The sequence below is a fragment of the Miniopterus schreibersii genome (assembly GCF_964146895.1).
Source record: "Miniopterus schreibersii genome assembly, chromosome: 3".
Classification (NCBI taxonomy): Eukaryota; Metazoa; Chordata; class Mammalia; order Chiroptera; family Miniopteridae; genus Miniopterus; species Miniopterus schreibersii.
The window spans coordinates 6,233,312-6,256,276 of NC_138103.1; the positions used below are offsets into that span (position 1 = coordinate 6,233,312).

Genomic DNA, 22,965 nt, shown 5'->3' on the forward strand with positions numbered 1-22,965 from the left:
GTTTGGGGTAACAGCAAGTCTCAGCCTCTCCAACCGGTCTCTGTGTGGTCCTCTTGTCTGCTGTCATGGAGGAGCAGTTCATCTGCTTCTCAGATCTTTTTCAAAGGGAAGTGATCCCCACACAGCTGTAGAGTAGGTGTTTTGGGGAGGATGTGAGTTCAGGGTCTTCCTATGCCACTATTTGTACCTCTACGTTTCTTGCTTTTTTAATTTTCCTCTCTAAAACTTAGCACTCAGGCCCTGACCGGTGGCTCGGTTGGTTGGAGCATCGTCCTGTACACCAAAAGGTTGTGGGTTCGATTGCCAGTCAGGGCACATGCCCAGGTTGCAGGTTTGCTCCCCAGTCAGGGTGCATGTAGGAAGCAACTGATCAATGTTTCTCTTTCATATCAGTGTTTATCACTCTCTTTTTCTCTCTTCCTGTCTCTCTAAAATCAATAAACACATCCACGGTTGAAGATATTAATTATTTAATCAATTAATTAAATTAAAAATAAAACTTAGCACTTAGGAGACCAGTGGTTTGTGGGACACATTTTGAGAAATAACACTCTAAAGCCAGATTCTCATAAAATTAGTCTAGAGTCCAACATGAGGCTATTGTATAATTGGCCCTTCTGGAGACTACAAAGCTTCAAAATAAAAAAGGAGTTTGGATCCTAAGATGGGGGATGGGGGTATTGTTGGGTGGAGGTAAAGGGCCACTTTCCGGCATTCCCTCAAATCACAAGATCAACTGCTTCTCCCTTTTTTTTTTCTAATTAAAGCATCCACACAGCCTGAGCACCTTGTGGGGTCTCTCCAGGGCAGGGATATGTTGACTCCTAGCTCAGTGCCAGGCACCACTTTGAGCTTTATGCCCAGAGAAGTGGCATAAGAATGACTTTATCAGAGCCAGCAGGTCCCTGATATAGGACTTCAAAGTGTTCTCCAATCACTAATCACATGCAAACAGTGCCAATGCATCTCAGGATTTGTAAGAAACATCTCTGTGTTGGTTCACTCCAATGACCTTCCCAGATGGAAGAGTAGCCACTGAGGGCTGCCCATCTCCTTGCCACCCCTCCTCCACAGCCTTATCAGTTTCCCATCAGAGACATCCTTGAGGATAGACTGAGGAGATTAAGAAGTCAGGTTACCCTCAATAAGGGATGTTTATAACCCCTAATCTGTTTGACTGTCTTGCCCTGGCCCCAGGCCTCAGGGCTGGCCAATGGCTACCATGATTAGGGGACCCCTGGGCGTCATTTCCAGAACTCATATCCATAAAAGGCATTAATTTTAGACCTTTGACATGTTTCCCAATAAAGGTACATACATCTTTTTGTACAAAATGTTAATTTGTTAGTGCAAATATTTTAAATGAGCAATTTTTACAATTCTCTTCTGGCATTTATTCGTTTGCTACCTTAAGAGCCTCAAAACGTAGAAGTGGCCTGAGCCTCTTTTGATCTGTCAGAGACCTTGAAGCTGGGTGAGCCAAAGTGGCATTGGGGACAATGCATCTCCTGGGGGCTGGGGCCACTCTTCCCTCGTGGCCAGCAATGCTGACCAATGCTGGAAGCCAAGTTTACAAATTCTAATGTGAAGGCATCATTCCCAACTTCATTTGGGAAATCTGGACTGAGATTCCCAAGACAAAGGTATGAGCTGATACTGACAGTACTTTACTCAAAATGACAGTGACAGAGAGGCACAGAGCATCTCCTACTGTATGCTCCAAAACCCATCTTCTGGAAATGGAACTGGATTCCTAACACCCAGCTGAAGAGATCAGCTGTAATCCTGTGATTGATTAATGGGGAGCCACTGAAGGTGGATGAGAGTGAGTGGCTCGTTCAATACTGTATTTTAGGTTGTTCCCAGAGGGAAAGGGGTGGGTGTGGGGGATGAAGGGGGCCTAATATACAGTGACGGAAGATGATTTGACTTTTGGGTGGTGAGCACACGATGCAATATACAGATCTTATATCATAAAAATGCATACTTGAAACCTATATGATTCTATTAACCAATGTCACCCCAATAAATTTAATTTTTTTAAATCGCAAAAAAATACTGTACTTTAGAAAGATCATTGGTGGCTAGAGGAGGAAGAGAGAATGGGGCTTGAGACTACAGTCCATGTATATCTAGGTAGAAATTTTAAGTCAAGTGCTCTGGGCGGCATGGCAGGGATCCTGTCCTGGTGTTCCCAGTTGGAGCCTTGACAAGACAAATGTCCCTTCCCAGGCAAGAAAGACACTTTGTGCAAATCAACTGCGTGCTCCCAAAGAGAGAAATCGGCTTGATCCCAGCCTCCCTCATGTGGAACTTTCGTTCCCCCTCAGGCCTGACGGGTGAGAGTAAAAGGGCCAGGAAACCACTCAGGGCAAAGCAGGTCCAAAAGAGAATAGGAGGTAGTTTCTTATTGGCCCACTTGGGGGTCTGATGTTCCATTTTCTGGGGCACTTGGTCCATTTGCATCCGCCATCATTTCTTTGTACTGACGTTTGAAGAAGCCAGCCTGTAGGGAAGGAAGGAGAGGAAAATTAGGATGTCCAGTGTGAGGGGAAGCGGTGCTGGAAAGGGGAGGGACCACCATGTGGAACCCCTACAATGTTCAAGCAGAGCAGTAACAACATCATACACACTGTGACATTCAGACCTGACCACGGCTCTGTGAGCTGGGTGCAACTACCTTCAGAATGAGGAAGCAAGACCCAACGTAGACCAGGCGCTTGCCTACAGCCAGAAAGAGTTCGTAGCGGTGTCCACCTCAAAACCAGGGCGGTGCTTTTTTATGTTATAATTTGCTATCAAGGGAAACATGTACAAAGGCAGAGAAGAGTGGAAAAGAAAGGGAGAGAGACTAGAGGAGGCCTGAGAGTCAGATAGGAAGGCGCAAACATGGGGGACAGTTGGGGACTGCTGATGTCATAGAAGATCTCTCACATGCAACAATGTGTGCCCGACTCCTAGGTGAGCTTTCTTATACTGTAAATAGTAAGATCAAATGCTGGTGTTGTCTAAAATGAAGTGAAAGCACTCACCTTGTACAGTGCGGCTGTGATGAGAGCCAGCAGCAGCAGTCCTCCCACAGAGCTGCCCACAATGAGGGGGACAGGGTTGTGGGCCTCATGTTTCTCCAGCACCATCTTCATCTGCAGTGGAGGTGACCCCATCAGAAAGGACTGGGCCTCTTGTCCCAGACTCTTCCCAGGTTCTCCAACCTTTAACTTCCTCCCCTGCTTCCCAGGCCAAACTCCAAGGCGTGAGATACAGAAGCGCCCATGGATTTAGGAACAACTGTCCTGCCCAGGGACCTTCATCCTTCCCCCCTCCAGGCTTGTGAGCCCCACACCCAGCATCACGGGTTTAGCACCAGAGGCTTCAACTTGGAGACTGCCTGCCACACAGTCACTACCTGGGCTCTCAAAAATGCCTCTTGGCCTGGAAGCTGGGAATACACAGATGTGTCGAACGTGATTTCAGCCACACTCACGACCGATACCTTCTTCTGCAACGTCTGCAAAGGGAGCAGGAGAGCTGGGAACTAGCCCTGGGAAAGCTCAGAGTCAGAGAAATGTCCTAGCTTGATTGAGGCCAGGCACAGACATATCAGGTACCGCCTGATATGGGCGAGGGGCTCTGCTGTTGGGCCTACACACCTGGCTGACCCAGCCGAAGCTGAGGTTGCCCTTCAGGATGAAGTCAAGTTCCTCCTGGATGCCGAAGGAGGGGATGTCACAGCGGAACCTCAGACAGTGAGCAATGGAGCAGTCCTAGGGACAGAGAAGTAGCATCAGCCAAGAGAGAGATGGATTTGAAGGCAGAAGAGAGCATTGAACTGCCTGATTTAAGGGGAGCAGCCACATCTGAATTCAGGAGAGCTGCTCAGAAGACTCCCATCTGAATGTCACGTGGATTCCTGAATTAAATTCCTCTGATGTGGAGCTTAAAGTGGCGGACAGCCAGAGTCCTCCTCACCAGCACAGGATTCTTCTGAATGTGGGCCTGGAAGTTGGACTCTGAGGGCGCAATTCTCTCTGAAGAGCACTGAAGAGATGTGTTCTAGGAAGACACAGAAATCGAGCATCTCAGTGGGGACATCAGAGATTCATGAGGAACACAGGAAATCCAGGTCAAGGGCATTAGTAGAAGAGCCATACACAGTCCTTGAGTACCTGGGGGTGGAAGATCTTCAACTCTGACCACACAGTCACCTGGTTCAGCTCCACAGGCACTGAGAAGTGGATGCTGACTGGCAGGTCCCTCTGTCCCAAGTTGTTCACCTGCACAGAGGGCAGCGAGGGCAAAGGCCATGCCAAACCCACATCCCTCCTAATCTCTGGCTCCTGGGCCACCAGCCCACACTCCAGAGTCACCATCACTCACCTGGTATCTATGCTGGGCCACGCTGCTTCCCTCTTCCTCTGAGGCCGAGAAGTTGAGGTACTTGGTGGATTCTTCATGGCTAGGGAGAGATGAGGCATGGGTGGATCTGAAGACCCAAGGGCCTCCTGAGGAGGCTCAGTGGAGCCTTGGGGTATCCTGGAATGAGATCTGTGGCTGACTTGAGGTAACGGGAACATTTAGGGGGCAGGGCTGGGCTTCAAGCTGGGTGCTTGCAGAAGCTGCCCACAGAGGAAACTGTCAAGGAGGGGCTGGGTGCTGGGTGCTCGGGCTGTGAAAGAGACTGAGTTGTGCAACTGACTTCTGGGGAAGTAGAGGGCAGGGCCTTCCCCTCTCTGTGTCTCAGTTGTCCTTTCAGGCCTTCATGAGCATGGAGGGTGCTGGAAGGACATGTGGGACACAACAAAAATTTGGGGAGACTCAGGCTGAAACTGCTGACAAATGTTTACTGGTCATCTGTCAGTAGACCAATAGACCTTGCTCCTGTCTGGTCTCCCACAGGCCTCCCATGGAGCCCTTCGCTCCTGTTTCCCTGGCTTTTCTGAGCCTGGGGCTTAGAGGTGGGGGAGAGCCCACAACAGACTCTTTACTGTGTAGCACTGTAACAAGGCCTCCTCAGGCCTGCCTATGCCCATGCCTGGAGACCCAATGGCCAGCCTGGCCCCTCACATGGGTGGCTGATCCCTGCTCCTTAGGTACCTGTCCTTTGACTGCATAGTCCAAATTTTAGACTATCACTCTTACTCTGAAGTTGCATCCCTGCTCTGCTGAGGGGCTCCCCCAAAATGCCCTAGTCTCATCCTGGGGGCCCCTTCCCATAGAGTCACATCCGCAGAGGACAGCTGAAATGTAGGGCCACACATACCTAGACACGGTGTGCCCTGCCTATGGGTGCGCTGCAAGGTATGCTAACCCCAGTGCATGCTCCAGCAGACAAGCTCAGAGCATGCAACTGGCTGGGCTGTGGAGAGCCCCAGCGTGAGGAATGAACGGGAGCGTGAAGCTCTGGGCAGGAGGACATCCAATGAGGCACATGGGCAGAAGTAGCAGGGGAATATACCCAGGCTAAGCCCCATGGGCCTGTTACATTTCACAAGTGCATACATCCCACAAGGGCAGGGGTTATGTCTGGTTTTGATTACATATCATAGAGGCTCAATAAATCTTTGTTGAAGTCAAATGAATTTATGGCAAGCGACCACATCTTGTGCCGGAAACATAGCAAAAGCTAGGATAGTATCTGCTCAAACGCTTGACTCCTAGTTCCAAAACCTCATTTACCCCTCCTTGGGCAGCATCTAAAGCTTTTCCCTGACACCCTGCCTCTGGAGCAGGCAGGGTATTTCTCTGTATCCTTCCCAAAGTGGCCTGGGAAAGGGAGGAGTGGCTCTAAAAGCCCCCTTAGTTGTAAATCTGTTCCTTGCAATGATGAATTGTCCCACCCAGAGGCCAGGGCCACCGCCAGTGCTGCAAGACCATTCGATGTTTAGCTGAGGCCTCCGCTGACAGGAAGCCCTTACCCCCACTTAAGAAACTCACAAAGCCTCGGGCTACAGAACCACAGGGAGGCCCTTGATAAGCTTCTGCTTTAGATCAGGGTAACCTTGCTCCCAGGAAGGCTGCGAGAACCTGGAAGACAGAGGCATCTCTCACTTCCCTACAGAATCCAGGACAACCCTGTGGCTTTGGAGGAAGCCTTCTGAGAACTGTAACCTCATTAAATGCGAGCGTAATGATAACATCACACTTATTATTTTCGTAGCTAGCCCACAATAAACGCTGAACTATTGATTAGTAAGCTCTACTAGCGTTATCTAACGCCTGGAAGGGTAGTGACAAAACCTAAATATCCCAGGTGTCCAGTGGCCGCAGGGACTGCGAATCTCCCAGCCCCGTCAGGGTGATGGCGAAGAGCCCTTTTCGGGCCTCGGTGTGGCACCTGCTGATCACGGTGTAGACAGCGTACTTCACGGGGAGCTCCAGCTGGAAGGTGGTCTTGCTGGTTCTGGGGGTGTTATTCTCACTGGAGGAAGAGGAGGAGCTATTGGCAGGTGCTCCCCAAGAGGAGGCTGGGCGCGGGGCGCTGCCCGAGCCTGGCCCTGCTCACCTGCTCACGTTGGCCGTCAGGAGCAGCCGGTCTCCCAGCCTGGCGCTGGGGGAGACGTCAAAGGTGGCCCTGAAGTTGATCTGAGGAGGTAGGCCCGGGGGGGGGGGTTAGAGGGAGGGAAGTCACGGAGCAGTGGGGCCGGGTGGGGCCGGGAAGCAGGGGGTAAAGCTGACCCGAGCGCCCTCCCCGAAGATCACGTATTTGATGCTGCAGCTGGTGCTCCAGGTGTCCTGGCTGCCGTCTGTGGCACTGTCACAGGCCAGGTGCAGGGAGCGTGACAGCAGATGGCTCTAAGCAAGGGCAGGTGAACATTTGTTAGTGTCTCAGAGACTCCGTAAAGTAGTGACAGTTTCCTGGAATCTACCCTAAGGTTCTGTTTTTTAAAAAAAAAATCCTCAGACACTATCCTGGTCAAACTTCTTCCTAATGTAGACTTCCCAGATTTATTAAAGCTTTCCTCTTTTTTGTTTATGGTTATTTTTTAAAGGCTTTCTGTTATAGAAAATTTCAAACATACTCAAAAGTAGAGAGACTAGCTAAATCAAGCCCCATGTACCCATCACTCGGCTTAAATTACCAACATTTTTCCACTTTTGTTTGATTCAGCTGCTCTCCACTTCTTTTTTCTGGATAATTTAAAGCACATTCCAAATATCATATTGTTTCATCCAGAAATACTTCACTGTGTACCACCAACAGATAAGGGCATATTTTAACATAACAGTGAGACTCAACAAATCATGCCCAGCAAAATTAGCAATAACTCCTTAATATCAGCTAATATCCAGGTCATGTTCAGTCTTCCTACATTGTCTCCGAAAGTATTATTTTACAGCTCATTTTTAAAAATAGATATATAACAAAGGTCCACATATTGCGTTTGGTTGATGTGTCTAGAAGTACTTTCAATGACCAGGCGCTCACCCCTAGTGCAGCTGGATCTTGCCATTTCTAGTGCGTTCCTTCAAATAGTAATCAAATATGATCCCATTGGGAATATTAACGTGAGACATGAGAGTCCAACCAACCAAATGTAATGTGTAGACCTAGTTTAGATGATGGTTCATCTAAATCAGGTGTAAAAAGATATTTTTGAGACAGTTAAGAAAATTTCATTATGGTCTAAATACCAAGGAATCATTCATTTCCTTGGGTATGATAATAGCATTGGGTCATGTAGGATGTGGGGACTATCCAGAATTGTAGGGTGAAATAGGGAGGAGTGACATGATGTCTGAGATTTATCTCAAAATACTTCAGCAAAGAGTGGGGGTTGGAGGGCGGGAAGCCAGATGAAATAAAGTAGCAAAATGTGGATAATTGTTGAATCTGGGTGATGAGTTTTTGAGAGGTTTGTTGATCTACTCTCTACTTTTGTGAACGTTTAACATTTTTCATAAAATTTTTGTTGGAAATCTGTTTCACTTTAACTCCCATGGTCTTAGTTCTGTCTTCTAGAACAGGTATTGCCCAAACTATAGCCTACCACCAATTTTTATAGATAAAGTTTTATTGGCACACAACCATGCTCATTCACTTACATATTGTCAATGGCTGCTTTCACTCTATACCAGCAGAGCTGAGTAGATGTGACAGACACTGTACGGCTCACAAGGCTGAAATATTTGTTTTCTAGCCTTTCTTAGAAAAAGCATGCCAAGACTTGATCTACAGTAACCAATAAATTCAACTCCTTCTTTTACAGGACAGTGTTTTTAAATATTTGAAGACCAAGATATGTTTTCCTTTAAAAGAAGAATATTGATATGATGTGGAATACAAAGAAATTTAAGGCAGAGTCCCCTCTCTCTCCACATTAGCAACCTCCTGAGAACTCATTCCTAATAGTCAATGTACTTAAAATGTGATGCCCAGAGTTGAACACAACATGAGCAGGCTCCAGATAGCCCAGCCATAGCTATCCAACCATGATCAGCCCAGACCTCCTGCTAAGCAATGGCGGCCCCAACCTGAGCTTTGAACCCAGCACAGGAGCCTCTGCTGATCCCCAGCCATTAGTCACTTCCTTCCCCAGAGGGAATAGTACCTGGGTCACTGTCACACGTCGATAAGACAACCCTGGTGGGTAGGAGAAGGTGACTGTGGTCCCATAGGAGTCCTCACCATCATTCCACACTTTCACTTCCATGCTCAGCTCCAGGTTACTACCCACCAGCAGGGTCTTCAAGCTAGGTGTTGGGGAAGAGGGCAGGAGATGATTCTGTGATTGGGGTCATGTCGGGGGATGAAACACAGAGTGGAGAGGTGGGGAGACATGGGGAATAGGGTGTCTAGCTTCTGAGCACAGGATGGAAGTGTTAGGGAGAGCCGGGAAGGAGCTCTAGGTTCCAGGAGAGAGGCTGGGAGACCAAGGCAGGTCTAAGGAGGTGGAAGCTCACCCTGAGAAGCCAAAGGAGATGCCAAGGTCATCCTGGCAGACATGGTCAGCTCCACAGTTCTTCTCAAAGGGGAGCTGAGAGGGAAGTCAAAGTTGGGTTTTCTCCAAGGTCTGGAGTCCACACCTCCACTCCCTCCTGAGGAACCCAACACCAAGACTCACAGAGGCCATGAAGTATCTGGGAGCGTCAGGAGCCAGCATAGGCTGCAGGTTTCCAAAGGAAGGGATGGGGTTGCCCACCAGGGAGAAATTGAGACGCAAGTTGATGGGGGTCGCTGAGTCCTCCACACAAGTCTAGGAGGCGGACATTGAAGAGAGCGGGTGGCTAAGGAAGGCCCCCTCGCTAGCTGTGTCCCGTCTCCTCGTCTGTGAAATGGGTTAACAGTGGTGCCTACCTGCACTCGTTAAACACTCATTGCTAAGATGCTGCCTTGAGAATCCTCCGCTGTGCTTGCCCTCCGCCTTGATCTCCCTTCCCCCAGCCTCTCACAGGCCCGCTTGTCTCAAACTTCACCCGCTCGGAGAGGCCTCAGGACCCCCTCCGGCCCCTCCCTGGCTTTACCCTTCTTCGTAGCACTCATCACTTCCTGACCTGTTATCTAGGAACCTGACTGTTTTTGCTCTTTCCCCAGCTCTCCCTTTGGGCATGGACTGTTTTGTCCGCTGCTGTGTCCCTGGCACCTAGGGCAGGGTCTGTCTCAGAGAACCGGCTCGATGCAAGAATCCCAGCCCAGGGCTCTGTAGTTCTCTGAGGCAGCCACACTCTTTTCTGAAATCCAGCTGTGTAATTTCTGGCCCTTGCAGCCAACCCATCTGTTCATTCATTCACGCACCCGCTAATCCACTCGCTCATCTGGCTAACAAACGGTAAGCCCCTCCCGCACAAGGTGCGAGGACAGAGCACACCTGGCTCTTCCCTGCAGGCCGGCTGCCAGCCTCAGAGCCTCCCCCACCCCAGGACTCCAAGACCCCTCACCGGGAGCAGCAGCTTCACAGCCTCGCAGTGCTGTCTCAGCTCAAGATCTCTGACCCGAGTCAGATGCCGAGTGTTCGTCTCCTTGAAGATGGCTCTGGGATTCAGGCGGCCAGGGTCAAGGGTCAAGTCAAAGGTCACAGTGCTTTGGAGGTTACCTATAGGGGAGAGTAGGGGATGGAGACAGGAGTCTTGAGCTGGAAGACTCCAGGGATCAGGTTGACCTGGGTCAGAGAGGACTCACTCAGCCGGTTCTTGGGACTCTCATGAACATGAAGGCAGACATTGGCATCACCCAGCTCCTGGACGGAGGCCGTGTGCTCCTGGCACTGGAACAGAGACCTAGGAATCTCTGTAAATGTTGTGCGGATGCTCACCCACACCCTGAGCACAGGTCTGGTCCTGCGGGCAGAAGGCTGAGCTGAGGACAAGCCCTTGGTCCCAGGAGGGCAACACGGGATGAGGGTGGGGAGACTGGTGTCCTAGGTAGACCTAGGGACCTTCTGGGGAGTGTCTGGGGGAGGCTGTTCTCACCTGAGCAGCAGCGCGTGCCCCTGGGCCCCTACGGCCAGGTCCACAAGTCCGTCCATGGTGAGATCCTGACCCCCGCTCAGCGACTGCCCGAAATGCTGGAGCCTGGGGGAGAACTGGGATCCTGCGACCCGCTGGCCACAGAGGGCAAGGCAAGCCAGCGGGGGGTGAGAGAAACAAGTCGGAAATGAGCAACAGCAGAAACGGGGAGGTAGGAATGTGGGGGACAGGCGGGGTGCAGGGTGAAAAGATGCCATCAAGAAGGGCCTAAAAAGAGGAGGTGGGTGGGGCAATGGTGACTAGAGAGAGAGAAAGGGAGTTTTGTGGCAACGGGTGGACAGACTCATGATTCTCAGCAGAGCCCTTCACCCTCTTCTTAAAGCTCCAAGATGTTTGAAACCCCTTCAGTTGTTAAACTGCAACAGGACGTGATTACAATGTAACACCTAGGATGCTCCAGGCACGCAGGTATATGTGTGCTATGTATGTTCTATCCGCACATGTGTGTACTAACTCATCTAACCCTCGCAGCAGCACCTGGGACAGCTGGTTTATTATCACGGCCTCGTACAGGCGAGGAAACAGCGAGACAGGTAAGGAATGACCAAGATCATGCCGCTGGGAACTGACAGGACTTTGGAGATCTCCTTTGACTTTTGTTTCCTGACAACTTTTTGAGACATAATTCACATACCGTACTTTTAAAGTATACAACTCAAAGTTTTTTAGGATGTTCACAGTTCTGCAACTATCAACCAATCAATTTTAGAACATTTTCACCACCCCAAAAAGAAACCCTGTTCTCCTTCACAGTCACCCCTATGTCCCTCGTTTCTCTCCGCCAGCCCCAGACAGCCACTCCTCTATGTCTATCTCTGGATTTTCCTATTCTGAAGAGCTAATATAAATGAATCACACAATCTGTGGCCTCGGTGTCTGCTTCTTTCACTCAGCATAATGTTTTCAAGGTTTATTCATATTGTAGCATGTGTCAGCCCCTCATTTCCTTTTATGGCCGAATAAATATTCCATTATATGGCTACACCACATTTTGTTTATCTCACCTGGCTGTGGGAGGGGCTGATGCCCAGCCCTGAGATTCCGTGAAATAGGTAGACAGCACCCTGGTTCTCCTGTTCTCCCGGGGCCCCGATGGCCACATCTGTCAGCTTGTCCCCATTCACGTCCCCCAGCACGGTCAAGGCTGCCCCAAAGCGGCCCCAGGGGTGGCCCTGCTCCCCACGGAGAATGACCTCACACTGCCACCTAGCCCTCTGCAGAATAAAAACAGTGCCAGTCCCCAACCCGGACAACCCGTCCACCCCACACCCAGGCCCCCCCAGCCCAGGTCTCATCAGCCACTCACCCCCCGGGGCAAGGGGCACACAGACACCTGGCCTCCCCGAGTCGTTTCGTAGTAATGGGGAGCCCCGATGAGGACCAGGTCAGAGCTGCCATCTCTGTCCACGTCCACGGAGCAGAGCGAGGCCCCGAAGTAGGAGCCAACCTGGAGGGTAGAGCCTGAAGTCACCCTGTCTGCCTTGCCACAGGGGCACCCCCTCTGGGCCAGGTCCTGCCTCTACCTGGGCACCAGCACCTCTCCCCACGAGTCCCAAACCCCTTCATCTCCTCCCTGTCCACCCCTGGAGACCCTGCCACCCTCATGGTCCTCCACACCCAACCTGGGTCCCTGTGACTTCAGCCTTTGGCTTCCACTGCCCAGACACCTGGGTGAAGATGACAACCTTCCCGGTGTGCTGATGGCGGGGGGCCCCCAGGACCAGGCTCTGCACCCCCTTCCAAAGGGCCAGCTCGGTGGAGTAGCCTGAGGGAACTCGGCCTCAGCACAAAGGCTCCCCCTCCTGCCTCCCTCCCAGGCAGCTCACTCCCGCCTGCCTCACAGCCAAAGCCTTGTCTCACCCAGGTAAGAGTCCCTCATGTCCACATTCTCCTGAGACATGTTGATGAAGGTGGGGCTCATATTCGGGGGGTACATGAAGGCACCTCCAGACCAGCTGAAGCTCCCCACAGCACCCAGAACTGGCCCATCCTGGGAAGAAAGGATTCTGGGGCTGAGCAGGGGGAGCGAGGAGAGCGGGCAATTCCAAGGCAACCCCAGCCCACCTCCACTCATGACGCTCACCCTCGCCTTCCCTCCTCCCTGCCTTCCCTCGTCCTACATCAGTGGCCCGAAAGGACCCCCACTCACAGGTGTGAGCACAGCGCTGAAGCCCTCCTGGGACATCTCAAATTCGAAGAAACTGTTGCTTACGGTCTGCGTACCTAGGGAAGCAGGGAAAGAGAGGCTTTGCCAGGTCCGAGGACACCTCAGCCCCAACAGGATCTGATGGTGGAGACTATACCCAAAGGGAGGGGTCAGGGCCCGTGATCTGGAGGTCCAGGTTCCAGGGGGAAAGGCTCATGAGTGAGGGTCTCTGAAGTGAGGAGTTCCACCTCTGACTTACCCTCAATAGCAAAGATCTTCTCTTTCAGTTGCTTCTGAATGTCTCTCAAAGCATCAAAGTTCTCCACTCTAAATATATATTCATGGGAGGGCGTCGATGCGATGTTGTTCAATTCTATCCAGGAGTGTCGGTTTTGAAAAGCCTCTCCCACCTGTCCCCAATGAAAGCCCACTCAGTGAAACAATCACAGGTGTAAGGTGCCCGCCACGTCCCGGGCGCCGAGGTCCTCCAGGAGCACTGCAAGGTGAGTGTCATTACGCCCAGTGTGAGGGAGAGAAACGAGGCTCAGGACACATCAGGGAGTTTAGGGAGAAGGACCTGGCTCCCAGGGGGGAAATCAGGTTTCATCCTGAACGTGGTAGAGACCCAGAGAGCTGGGGCTTCTGTCCTCGAAAGGGAAGTCGCCTTAGGAGGGAGCAGAGGGCGGGCACCCACATCCTACCCCGACCGCGTAGCGGAGGATGCCCGCTGCCTCAGCCCGGGGGATGACATCCTTGTAGTCCAGGCGGTCGCCCATTTTCTGCCCGTCGGTGATGACAATGAGGATCTTGGAGGCACCCTTTCGGGCCCCATTTTGGGCACTGAACAGCTGGTTTCTGTCAGGGAAGAAGAGGGTCCAGGGGCCCCTGAACAGAGCTGCTTCCAGCCCCTGATGCCTTTGTGACAATGAGGTGACCCTTCCTCTGGGAGGCCCTGGTCCTGCCCAGAGCCCCCCAGCTTGGCGAGGAGACCATGGTGGGATTTCAGTCCCCTCTGTCCCTTTGTCATGGAGATGGATGAGGACCTGGGGGAGTGAGGACTCACATGACCATCAGGATGGCTGTGGCCGTGCGCGTGGACCCTCCCAGCTTGTACACAGAGTTCAGCAGGCGCAGCGGGTCTGAGCTGCGCGCGAAGTCTCTGAACGTGAAGTGAATCTTGAACTTGCTGGAGAACTGCATCAGGGAGAACTGGGAGAAGGCGCGGGGCTGGCGCCGGCCGCCCCACCAGCACCCCAGCGCCCACTGCAAGCCTCCCCAGGGGCCGCGCACTCGCCTTCCCTGCCCCGCGGGCACACCTGGGCGCTGGGTCTCTGGAACTGGCTCATCACAGCCTTCACGAAGGTCAGCATCTTGACAAAATCGGTGTCGGAGATGCTACCTGAGCCATCAATCAGGAAGACAATGTCCTGCTCCAGCCTTGGGCACTCTGGGGAAAGAGGTGGCACCGGTCCTCTAAGGGACACTCCCAGAGCCCAGGACCTCCTGGTGACAAGAGCTCACTCCCTCCACCAGGCGCTTCTCTAACCCCTGCCCAGAACAGGGCCCTCGGTCTCCTAAAGCCTCTAAAGAGTCTGCCTCTATGACTCCGCTGCTCACACCTGCACAGCCAGCCTGGTTGGTAAAAAAGTGAAGGTTTCTCCAATCCAGGAGGCCAGAAGCTGCTCCCCGTTTCCACCTCGGGGGTCCATACCCCTCCCTGGGGCCCCACTACACCTCTCCCCACAACATCTCCCCTCTGCTCCGATCCCTGGCCAGGGTCTCCCCTCGCTGCTCAGTGCTGAACTGTGTTTCTGTTAAAGTTTTTTCCCTTTTTTCTGTTGTTGCTATTCCTCACCCAAGAATATTTTTCCATTGATTTTTAGAGACAGAGGGAGGGAGGGAGGGAGGGAGGGAGGGAGGGAGGGAGGGAGGGAGGGAGGGAGGGAGGGAGGGAGGGAGGGAGGGAGAGAGAAAAACATTAGTGTAATAGGGACACATCGATTGGTTGCCTCCCACATGCACCCAGACCAAGGCCAGGGATCGGACCTGCAACCCAGGTGTGTGCCCTTGACAGGGAATCCAACCCGAGATCCTTTGGTGCATCGGCCAACACTCTGAGCCACACTGCCCAGGGATGTTAAATATTTTTAATGTCACACCTGGTGCAGCCACACACTGGCTCTATTCTGTTCTCAGCTTGAATACAGGACCCCACTCCCCTCCTGGGTGAATACAGGGTCTGTCCTCAGAAGAGGCGGCGCTCCCAGGTCCCAGCTACCCCTTTCTGCCCCAATGGCCTCCCACCAGGGAGAGTGGCTTCCTGGATGTTCTCAGGGGAGTCCAAGTGCATGTGGGTCAAGTTTAGAGCCTAGGAGGTGCCGAAAGGGTGGGCACCTCATTCAGTGACCCATGTCAATCTCCCCAGGCGGCTGAGTGTGAATGTGAAACCAGGGCGGGGCCTTGGTCTACTGAGGGCTGGGTCTGAAGAACTCTCTGTTCCACCTCCTTATTGCCCATTCCCATCAGCACCGGGGAAGCCAGGCTTTGTGCCTCAACCCGCATGTGCACACACATGTGCACACATGTGGCACATATCACACACATACTTATCACATACATCATACATTCACTGCACACACATTGTATGCATATACATATGCCGTACACACATGCACATGCATCATACACATACACACAATGCACATACACACATATCATGCACGTGCATACATAAACACAAATAGTGCACATACATCATACACATATACATACCCACAAAACTCACATCATACACATGCATCATACACACACATGCCATGTGCACACATCATACACGTATCACACACAAATATATACACATCATACACATACACACACATATACACATACCATACACACATATACACACACATACACATATAATACCCACACATTATACACATACACACACACCATACATGCACATCATACACACACAAACATACACACACACTTACATACAGACACACATACACACATCATGCACATACACTTTCAGATTGTCTACCCTCATCACCCTTTCCTGGCTTGCTGCACAAAGCAATTGGTCACATATACCCCGGGGTACACTGGGTGAAAATAAATCCCCTTCTCTCTAAGAATAATAGCAGCATTGATTGAGCCCTCAGCACCCGCCAGGTGCTGTGCTAAACCCTGGCCGTGGAACATCTAATGTTACTCTCAGTGTTGGGTATGTTACTATACCCATCTGACAGATCACGAAACTGAGGCCCAGAGAGGGTACAGTCACAGGAAACGCCCTGCAGTGAGACAGTTACAGGGCAGAGTGTGAAAGCAGGCAGTGACTCCCCTGCCCATGTTTGCTCCACTACACAGTCCAGGTCCCTCTTTTTTTATCTACTCTGGTAAGAGTATCTCTGGCCCCACTGTGCCTCCAGTCAGACGTGTATGGGATCCTCGAAAGACCCAGTGGCTCAGCGGTTGAGCATCGACCTAGGATCCAGGAGATTGCGGTTCGATTCCCGGTCAGGGCACATGCCTGGGTTGCTGGCTCAATCCACAGTCAGGGGCGTGCAGGAGGCAACCGATCAATGACTCTCTCATCATTGATGTTTCTCTCTCTCTCTCTCCCTTTCCCATCTTCTCTCTCTGAAATCAATAAAGATATATTTAAAAAAAAAAAAAAGACCCATTGGCCAGAACACTCACCCTGCAGAGCAGCTGGGAGCCTCTGGGCCTGCCAGGAAGGGGAAGCCAGCAGGAAGCAGAACCCGGTCAAGTACATGTTCTCCTTGCATGCATGGCGCACAGTGGGGCCACAGACCTGGGGACAGAGGGCGTTGGTGGGAGAGGCTGCCCCTGCTTCTGTCCCACCCTCCCATCCCAGCTCCTCCACCCTCCACAAGAGCCTCAGCTCCAGCAGCCTCAGGTCCCCACTCCTTCCTCAGGATGCTCCTGTGACCCAGGGCAACTCACCAGCAGCTGAGAGGGGTTGGTGGCAGCTGTCAGGGATAGGCCCAAGGACATGTTCACAGCCTCTGGGGGGACTGAGGGGACAGATATGTGCATGGTCATCCTCAGGACAGAGGAGCTGTGTACAATCTGGGCAGGGGTCACCCCATCCCTGGGAAACAACGAGGTCTGACACATGAAGGGGGTTCCTAGCTCTTGATGGAACTAGGAGGGTGCAGGGAGCAATGGGTGGGGGCGCCTTTGGGGATCAGGAAGCCTGTCTGATGGTGAGGGTTTGCAGACAGAGCGAAGGCTTGAAAGTGGGTCCCCTGTGCTCGCCACAGACTCGGCAGAGCATGGACGCCTGGACCTGGATCCCAGGGAGGGGCAGGGACTCACCCTGCAGCTGGATGGGCTCACAGGTGCCCATGCTATAGTCACACCGGTAGAGGCTGCCCGTTTGGTTGGCAGCCTTTATCTCCTGGGGGTCCCCAACCACCACCCTGGGGGGAGGTAAAGAACACTGCAGTTAAGAGTGTGGACATTACAGACAGAGAAAGACAAATACCGTGTGATTGCACTTATACGTGGAATCTAAACAAAATACACAAACAAGCAAAAATAAACAGACAGTGAAGAAACTGAGGGTTGCCAGACTGGAGGGGGCGAAGGGGCTGGGTGAAAGAGGTGAAGGAAGTGAGAAGTTACAAAACAGTCACAAGGAGGTGAAGTTCAGCACAAGGAATGTAGTCAGTAACACTGTGATCACCATGTATGTGCCAGGTGGGGGGTCACTTCATAAATTACATAAATATCTAACCACTGTGATGTACACTCAAAGCTAACATAAAATTTAGAAAAAGAAGTGTGGACTCTAAAGCCAGAATGCCACTCCAGCAAGTTCGCTTCAGCTCTCTGTGCCCGTTTCCGCATCTGTCCAGTGGAGGTTAATAACAATTTAAGTTCTGCACGGGAGGGATTTTCGTCTGTTTCATTCTCTGGTGTATGCCTGGCTCCCGAGACATGCAGTAGGTGCTCAATAACTGCTGAATTGAGAACTAAATCAATACCCCCATAAAGGGTGCTTGGCAGTGTCTGGTGCCTAGTAAGTGCTCAATAAATGTTAGCTGTGATCATGGAGATGGCAAGACAGCATCTATTTTCAGTTCAACTCTTCATAACCTTGGGGGAACTGCCTTAACAGAGAGCAAGGAGAGCTCGTGAACTAAGGGAGGGGTGGAGAGGAATAGAACCCTGTGCGGGGAGCGGAGCTGATGAGAGCCAACGGCCAGTCACCACCCGACCCTCACCAGGAGTTGGCGTACTGGACCACACTGTGTCCAAACCCAGCACTGTTCCTGGAGAAGATTGTCGGCTTGTCCGAGTCCAAGTTGAAGCCGTGAGAAGAAGCCAAGGCTGGGGAAGAGGGTGAGGAGAGAAGCTTTAGAGAAGGGCCTTCCACCTGCTCCATCTCCCCAGGCGTGACCCCCATTCCCCCCGCCGAGCCTCGAGCCCCAGTGTCTCCTGGTCTCCTGGACTCCCAAGCCTGGGCCTCCCTCAGCCTTGCTGCTCTCTTTCAGTAGGTCCAGAGACAGCGCTTCACCCAATGCCCACTGACAAGTTTCAGTTCTCCATTTCTGCCAGGCAACACCCAGCTCTAAAGATGCCCCTTACCCACCCCCAACCCCACACCCACCCCACACCCACCCTGGGAGCTCCTAAAAGGGAGAGTCCAAGAAAAGCTGGAGCCAAAGGGGCACTGCGGACAGAGCACAGAGTTAAGTAGTTCTGCCTACTTAGGAAATCTCTGGGTTGTCCAGGCAACCGGCCTCTTCCAGCATCTCTTAAACTCCCTCCAGATTGGTTCTTCAATCTCTTCTCTCTCCACAAACTCCAGATCTCAAACCCTAGATCCCTCTCTTAATGTCTGAGTCCAGAACATGTGCATTCTCAGCTCTCTGGACCCCACCTACCTGGACCTCAACCCTCTCACGCCCCTTCACTGGGACCCCCAGCTTACCCATCAACAGGAGAAGGGATGCCCTGGTCCTGATCATGACTGGAAAGTCAGATGTGGGCTTCCAAGCTCCTGAGCCACTGGTAAACTGCTGGATGTTACAAGGTGCCAAAGGAGCAAGTGAGCAGAGAGGTGGTCAAGAGGCTGGAGATAGAGAAGGAAGTTGTCAGAATGACTCAGAAGTGGAGGGCGGAGAGTGTGACTAAAACACGCAGAGAAGGGGGCCGAGGCAGCCCACACACTCCCGTCCAGCAGATTGCTTTCCAGCTCCTCTGGCCTCACCAATCTAGACTTGTGTTGGATGGGAAGCCCCTGCCCTGCCCCACCTCTCCCAGCTTCCCTTGTTGTTCTGGCCGAAGGTTCCCCTTGACCTTGAAGCTTCAGTTGGCCTGGGGAGAGGGAAAGGGTGGGGTTAAGGCCTTAGTGGAGACAGGTGGGAATCCTCCACTTCTGGCCAAAAAGTCAAGGCCCTAGGCCCCAGGAGGAGTACAGAGTGGGTGTTCACGCATTATTCAACAAGCCTGAGTTTAGGCTGATTACACAAGCCCTCTGTTAGCAGAGAGAGAAAACTCAAGCCCAGCTGCAAGGCCCTGGCCCTGGGGTCAAGGAAGGCAAATGTGCAAACAGCAAGACTTCACCCCCGGGGGAAACCCATTGACCACAGAGTACCTTCCCCAGGCTGGGAGGGGCAGGTCAGAGAAGGCATCCTGGAGGAGGCTGCACTTGAGGTAAGTCTTGAAGGTACCTGACTACAGAGGAGCGTGTTTCAGAAGGGGTGGCCAGATGTGCCAGAGGCATGAAACAGGAGGGACTTTGGGGAAATTGGTGATGGCAACCAGAGCGTGAGTGGTGGGAAGGAGCAAGAGATGAGGTCAGTGCCTTGGGGGAGAAGAGGAAGGGGAAACAGGCCTGCGCCACAAAGCCCACCTAAGGCATGTGACTATCCTGAGGGCAGAGGGAAGCGTTGACCTTCACATTTATATTTTCGGAAGCTAGAAAGAGGGGCTGTTGAGGCACGGTTTCATTGGGAAATAGCCAGAGACAGATCAGTCAGGAGAGAGGTGATGGGGACCTGTGGAGTGAGCTCGTGGCCACGGGGATGGACTGGAAGGTGCCTGGTCACTGAATGGAGGATGGTGGTGATGGTCCCTGAGCAAGAGGGTACTGGAGGAGGGCAGGGGGGGGTGGGCTAGACCAACTTTGGTTTTGAGAAAACCAAAGCATAGTGGTTAAGAGCTTGGTCTAAGCGTCAGTTTCCTCATCTCCAAAATTGGGGTGATAATAAAAGGATGCCCCGTCTGTTGTTGCTGGGAGGTTGAGTCAGTAAGTGTGAGAGCCTCACTCACTGGCTGTTATCATCACGGAGCGCTGATGATGTTGCATGAGGTAAGAGGGACCTGAAGGGCTCCGGGGGGCAGTTGCATGTGTGGGGCTGGACCTCAGGAGAAAAGTCTGGGTTGGAGATGAGTTCTGGAACCATCAGCAGAAGTGCTGGAGGAGATCCCGGTGGGAGTGTGAAGAGGGTGGAGGAGATGTGCCTGGGGTGAGTCTCAGGGCACCTGCGGAGGCTGGGAAGGAACGAGGGCGTCGTGGAAGGGCACCTAGAGGGGGTGGGGCGGCGTCACCGGCCGCGGACATCGAGTGAGATAAGAAAGGAGGGCGTCCTGAGATCTGGCAGCAGAGGCTGCTGGTGGCCCTGCCGTGCCAGCTGCCAGATGCCAGATGCCAACTGCCAGCTGCCAGCCTGGAGGGGAGGTGCTGGGGATCACGAATGTGGGCAGCGTCATTTCCTGGAGGCAAGCAGCTCCGAAGGCCTCAGATGGCATGGATAGGGGAAGGTCCTGAAATTCTTAGACATGAAGAAAATTAGAGAGAGAGAGAAAGGTGGCCCTGGGGGTGGCCAATTCTAACAAGGAAGTGGTGGCAGGGCAAAACAGTAAGAGAAGGAAGTACTCAGATCCTGGAGGGTACTGGCTCTGAAACAGAAATTACCCAACCGCAAGCCTGAGGCAAGAGCTGGTGTAACGGACAGGTAGGACCAGGGAGGCCTCCCGCCTTGAAGGAGCCTTGAGTCCCAGGCTTTCCGTCGCTCCCTTTCCTCAGATGGGGGTTCCACACTTGGTGGGTGAACACGGACAAGACAAGAATACTGGACGAATGACAGTTCATCTCCTCTCTCAAGCTGCCCAACATACTTCCATGATACTTTAGAGAAAAATCAAGGTAAGACACTGCACCTTTGGCAAGAGTAGCTTAGAGCATAAGAGTGTAAAGCAGGATGTATCCTTAATTCAACCCACCCATTTTACACACGAGGGCACTGAGGCTCCAGCCAGGACCTTGGGTGTCTAAAACTCATTGCCCCGTTTCAGTGAATCACGACTGACATTTCCAGAAGGATGGCAGCTGAGGGGGGTGACATAAGCAAGGAAGGGCAGACACCCACGTTATGCATCACCTCAGCCCAGCGGACTCATGAGTCAGTGTCACGTCCAGATCTGTCCATCTGGTACCCCTAGGGTGTTCAGAGCCAGGCAGGGCCTGTGGCAAGAGGTCAAAGGCCAAGGTCTGCAGAAGTTTGGAAAGCAGTCAGCCTTTCCCACTGCTGGCATTTCTGACTTACTAAGTTTCTGCCCAGAGATCCTGACTGAATACGGTCGTGGGGGAGGGACTGCATCTGATCTGCCACTTACTGGAGGTAGGGGTGGGAGGTGAAGAAACGAGGACGGAAGCTGATTTGATTCAGGTCTGACTTGCCAGAGTAAAGTGGAACTGAAGAATTTGGGGTCTGTCTCCTGGGGCGTTTCTTTTCTTTTCCAGGATCTGGTGTGTAGTAACCCCGGGATTTCTACCCATTTCCACCCAACACCCTCCCTCAGGGCCTGAACAATCTTCCCAAACGTTTCTGGCCCTCCTCTTACTACATGTCTCACTTCTCTGTTTGTAAAGGACAGTTCCCCACCTCACCCCCAAAATTTCTCAGAACAGAATTTATTGTAATTCTATGGTGTAGAAACACACACATGCATAGGTGCTCAGGAAGAGGCCCTTCCCAAAGCATCTGGCCCTCCCTGCACTCCAGGGCCCCCGCACGGAGTCTGCTGTGGTGGGTGATCTGGGAGCGCTGTAGGATTCTCATTGGTCGTTGGGGAGCTTGGGACATAGAAGGGAGAAGCAGGCAGAGGGCAATGGCGATGGCAGATCAAGGGAGCTGGGGTAACACCAACATTTATATCACTGTGCATTTTGCGTCTATTAGCTTCTTGAATCCTCACAATAGTCCTTTGGGGTGGGAGGGGTCTGCTATTATCCCCATTTTACAGATGCAGAATTAAGGCACAGAGAAGTTGAGTCATTTGCCTCAGGTTGCCCAGCTGGTACAGGTTTCAAGGCAGAGGCAGTGAAATGTTATCCACACTGCTGATGATCTTACCCCCTCCTCTCTACACCACTGCTGCAATTGTTATAAGCTGAGAGTCAACAGTCTTCTTTAGTGAAGAGTAAAAGGGGACATCCTTTCACGAGAGCTCATGGAGAGCAGATGTTTATTCATCCCTGTCTCTCCAAGGATGGGAATTAGACCTGGAGCAGACACAACTAGGGTCATACATGTCTGCTGGGCACATGGATGGATGGGCAACGGGAAGGTAAGTGAGTTGGTGTTTGGACAAGTGGATAGATGGGTGGGTTGATGGAAGGATGCATGGATGGGTGGGTAAGTAGGGGGTGGATGGGTGAGTAAAAAGGTAGCTGGGTTGTTCTTGCCCCAACTCCCACAGCTGGCAAGTGACGTGGCCAGAAGGAGAACACAGTGCTTAATTTGTATGTCAATTCTATGAACTAGAGACAGAGGAGAAAAGGGGAAGTAAAGGTAAATCACTGGGAACAGGGAGAGAGAGAAGAGAAGAGAGAATTGAAACAAGGTGGCTTGAAGTGTTGGTGACAGGCTTTACCTCCTCTGGGTGTCCCTTGGAGAGGACACTCAGACCTTCCATCTGAAGGCCCCATGGTGCAGCCCACAGACCAGAGCGAGCAGACCTAGGCTGGAGCCCGAGCCATGGGGTCCGCCTGACCTTGCACAAAGTAACTAATCATCGGTATTCTCTTCTGCAAAATGGAAACAATAGCATCCACCTCACTGGGCAGGCGTGAAGGGTTTCATGAGAACCAGATGAAGAACTGAAAGGTAGGACGTCTGCAGCCCTGTCTGAGTTACGGTCTGGAGAGGACACGCCTCAAAATAACACGCACGGAGCCATGAGCAATGGGACGAAGCCACCTGAACTGCAACGTGTAGGGCACAACGCCCTTGAACCTGCCCGAGGCTTCCTGCCTGCTCCACTCTGTAATTCAAAAGACAGACAATCCCGGATTATAATGTAAGTGC

The 22,965-nt window shown here is 52.2% G+C and overlaps 1 protein-coding gene across 1 annotated transcript; it reads right to left on the reverse strand.

Moving 5' to 3' along the window:
• Positions 1-2,000: 2,000 nt before the first annotated feature.
• ITGAX (integrin subunit alpha X) lies at positions 2,001-18,666 on the reverse strand. The gene is made up of 30 exons (XM_081132482.1): positions 18,582-18,666; positions 17,872-17,977; positions 16,961-17,064; positions 16,586-16,656; positions 16,319-16,433; positions 13,927-14,057; positions 13,674-13,819; positions 13,312-13,465; positions 12,870-13,020; positions 12,614-12,687; positions 12,325-12,454; positions 12,087-12,229; positions 11,771-11,911; positions 11,469-11,678; positions 10,408-10,538; positions 10,118-10,275; positions 9,877-10,031; positions 9,063-9,194; positions 8,902-8,975; positions 8,550-8,691; positions 6,676-6,792; positions 6,503-6,582; positions 6,335-6,418; positions 4,378-4,456; positions 4,167-4,274; positions 3,970-4,053; positions 3,651-3,764; positions 3,407-3,508; positions 3,033-3,143; positions 2,001-2,506 (listed from the first exon to the last, which is right to left on the reverse strand). Exons 1-30 carry the CDS (start codon positions 18,616-18,618, stop codon positions 2,408-2,410), a joined length of 3,483 nt encoding a protein of 1,160 aa, XP_080988608.1. The 5' UTR covers positions 18,619-18,666; the 3' UTR covers positions 2,001-2,407.
• Positions 18,667-22,965: the final 4,299 nt, after the last annotated feature.

Coding starts and splice junctions, on each gene's coding strand:
- ITGAX (XM_081132482.1), bottom strand. CDS start 18,618: ATGATCAGGACCAGGGCATCCCTTCTCCTGTTGATGG. Junction 12,455..12,613: donor TCAGCGCTGTGCTCACACCT/GTGAGTGGGGGT, acceptor CTTTCTTCCCAG/GATGGGCCAGTTCTGGGTGC. Junction 6,419..6,502: donor CTGACGGCCAACGTGAGCAG/GTGAGCAGGGCC, acceptor CTCTTCCTCCAG/TGAGAATAACACCCCCAGAA.